Raw genomic sequence first — 2623 nt, 5'->3', positions numbered from 1 at the left:
ACGCGTGGACCGCCCCGTCCAGCGGCCGCGGTGCTGCGGCGCGGCGCGGCGGGGGGGGGTGTGTGTGTGAACAGAGGAGGTGCTAGGGGCGTGTCCTCCCAGTTACGCCCCGCCCCGCCGCCCTCCCGCCCAATGGCAGGCGGCGGCGGCGGCCACGTGGGGCGGGCCGGGTTCCCAGCCGGGCAAAATGTGAATGGGCGCGGGGAGCGCGGGCGGGCAGAGCGGCGCGGCGGTGGCGGCGGCGGGCGGGCTCCGCGGGGGCGCACGCGGCGGCGGGCGGGGGCCAGCCCCGATGTGCGGGCGGCGGCGGCGGGCGGCGGCCCCGCTCCGCCCCGGCGCTGCCCGGGCGCTGCCCCACGCGTGAGCGCGGCCCCGAGGAGGAGCAGCGGCGGCGGCAGCAGGAGGAGGAGGAGGAGGAAGAAGGAGGTCGCTCCCGCCGCCGCTCCGGCATGAGCGCGGCTTTCCAGCCCTCGCTGATGATGATGCAGCGCCCGCTGGGAAGCAGCACGGCCTTCAGCATCGACTCGCTCATCGGCAGCCCCCCGCCGCCCGCCCCCGGCCACTTCGTCTACACCGGCTACCCCATGTTCATGCCCTACCGGCCCGTGGTGCTACCACCGCCCCCTCCGCCGCCCCCGGCGCTACCGCAGGGCGCCCTCCAGCCGGCGCTGCCCCCCGCGCATCCCCACCACCACCAGCTCCCCAGCCTGCCCACGGGTTTCTGCTCCAGCCTGGCCCAGGGCATGGCCCTCACCTCCACCCTCATGGCCACGCTGCCCGGCACCTTCCCCGCCTCCCCCCAGCACCAAGAGGCCGCCAGGAAGTTCGCACCCCCGGGGAACTTCGATAAAGCCGAGGGGATCCCCCCGGACGGCGGCGGCGACGATGGCAAAGCCTTCCTGGGGAAGGACGGAGCCCTTCTGCCATTCCCCGCAGCCGACGCCGTCCAGGCCTCCCTCGGTGAGTGAGCGCCGGCACCAGAGGGGCAAGAGAGGGGGGAATCGGGGTCCCGCCGCCCTCTCCGCGCAGCATCCCCCGGCGGGGCGGGCTGGGAGGGGGTCGTGGCATAGGGCGGCTCCAGAGGCGGGGGACGCCCCTGGGGGGAAGCAGGGCTGGTGGCGGGGGTCCGCTGGCCGCAAGGCCGAGGAGAATGGAAGAGGAGGAGAACGGAGGTTTTAAGTCCCCGCCGCTTGAAATAACAGAAATCAAATAAACCCAACCGAAAGCCGCGAAAAAAGAAACCCGAAGAGAAAAATTTTGGGGTGATTGCTGGACCTGTGGGCCAGGGAGCACGGTGGCCATGGGACAGAGGGTACCGAATACTAACGAAAGGCCTCTGCTTCTCTTTCAGCCGGGGCTCTCCGGGGCCAGGGGAAGGAGGACTCCAAAGCAGAAGAGGATGCGAAAGGCAAGGAGGAAAGTTTCTCCATGGACAGCGATCTAGACTATAGCTCGGACGACAACATCCCCGGCCAGGCGGCTCACAAGGAAGAGGACTCTGGCAACGCGCTGGAGGAAAACCCCCAAAACCCCCCCAATTCCACCAACACCACATCCACGGGCAAAAACCGGCGGAGGCGGACAGCCTTCACCAGCGAGCAGCTGCTGGAGCTGGAGAAGGAGTTTCACTGCAAAAAGTACTTGTCCCTGACGGAGAGGTCCCAGATCGCTCACGCCCTCAAACTCAGCGAGGTGCAGGTGAAAATCTGGTTCCAGAACAGACGGGCTAAATGGAAACGGGTCAAGGCGGGCAACGCCAACTCCAAGACAGGGGAGCCCTCCCGAAACCCTAAGATCGTGGTCCCCATCCCGGTGCACGTCAGCAGGTTTGCGATCAGGAGTCAGCATCAGCAGCTGGAGCAAGCCCGACCCTGATCTCTCCCTGCAGTGCTTCAAAGCCACAAGTTTTTGAGGGAAAACTTTCCAAAAATCGGGGTTTCAAAACAAACCACCCGAAAAAAAAAAAAAAAGAAAAAAATAAAGAAAAATAAGACAAAAAGCAGCAGCAGAAAAATAACCGCAAACCAACACAACCCCTAAAGCAAACGACGACCAGCGAGACGAAATCCCACGCGACCGCGCCGCAAATCCCCACCACGAGCGAACTTTAAAGCCAAACTTAGAGTCAAGCGAGAGTCTGAGAAGGCAGAGGCTTGGGAGCTGCGTTGGTTCGGAGCAGGAATATCAAACCCTGGGAAGAGACACACACATTTATTAGCACGCTGCCCCGTTGCTGTCTTGGCCGCGATGGGGACCACAGACGCGGTGTCGGCGCCGGATCCTGCAGCGTGCTCCCCCCCCCTCACCGGCAGCGATATCCCCAGCGAAACCCGGCTTTAGCCACCCTTTGGGGGTTCTGTTTCTTACCGGGGGCGAAAGGTAAAAATAACCCAAAACAAACAAAGACGAGAGAACAAAACCGAAAGAGAAACAAGAGTTTCATTTCATGCCTTTTTTTATTGTTTGATTTGATGGCCGAGGGCTCAGCGGCAGGCACTGGGGGACGGGTTTTGAAATCTATTTTTTGCCTGGCTTTCTGTCGATTTGGTTTGCCTATTCTACTAAGCCATGTTTAAAAAGAGAGAGAAAGAGGGGAGGGCGGGGGGGTGGGAGAAAAATAGCA

At 63.2% G+C, this 2623-nt stretch overlaps 1 protein-coding gene across 1 annotated transcript; it reads left to right on the top strand.

Annotated features, from left to right (window-relative positions):
• Positions 1–449: 449 nt before the first annotated feature.
• GBX2 (gastrulation brain homeobox 2) lies at positions 450–2306 on the top strand (the record flags this gene model as incomplete). Its single annotated transcript, XM_080632057.1, has 2 exons — positions 450–960; positions 1352–2306. The coding sequence occupies 2 exons, from the start codon at positions 450–452 to the stop codon at positions 1873–1875; spliced, it is 1035 nt and encodes a 344-aa protein (XP_080488183.1). The 3' UTR covers positions 1876–2306.
• Positions 2307–2623: the final 317 nt, after the last annotated feature.

This window comes from Psittacula echo (assembly GCF_963264785.1).
Source record: "Psittacula echo genome assembly, chromosome: 20".
Taxonomy (NCBI): domain Eukaryota; kingdom Metazoa; phylum Chordata; class Aves; order Psittaciformes; family Psittacidae; genus Psittacula; species Psittacula echo.
This window is presented reverse-complemented; position numbering and strand designations above follow the sequence as displayed.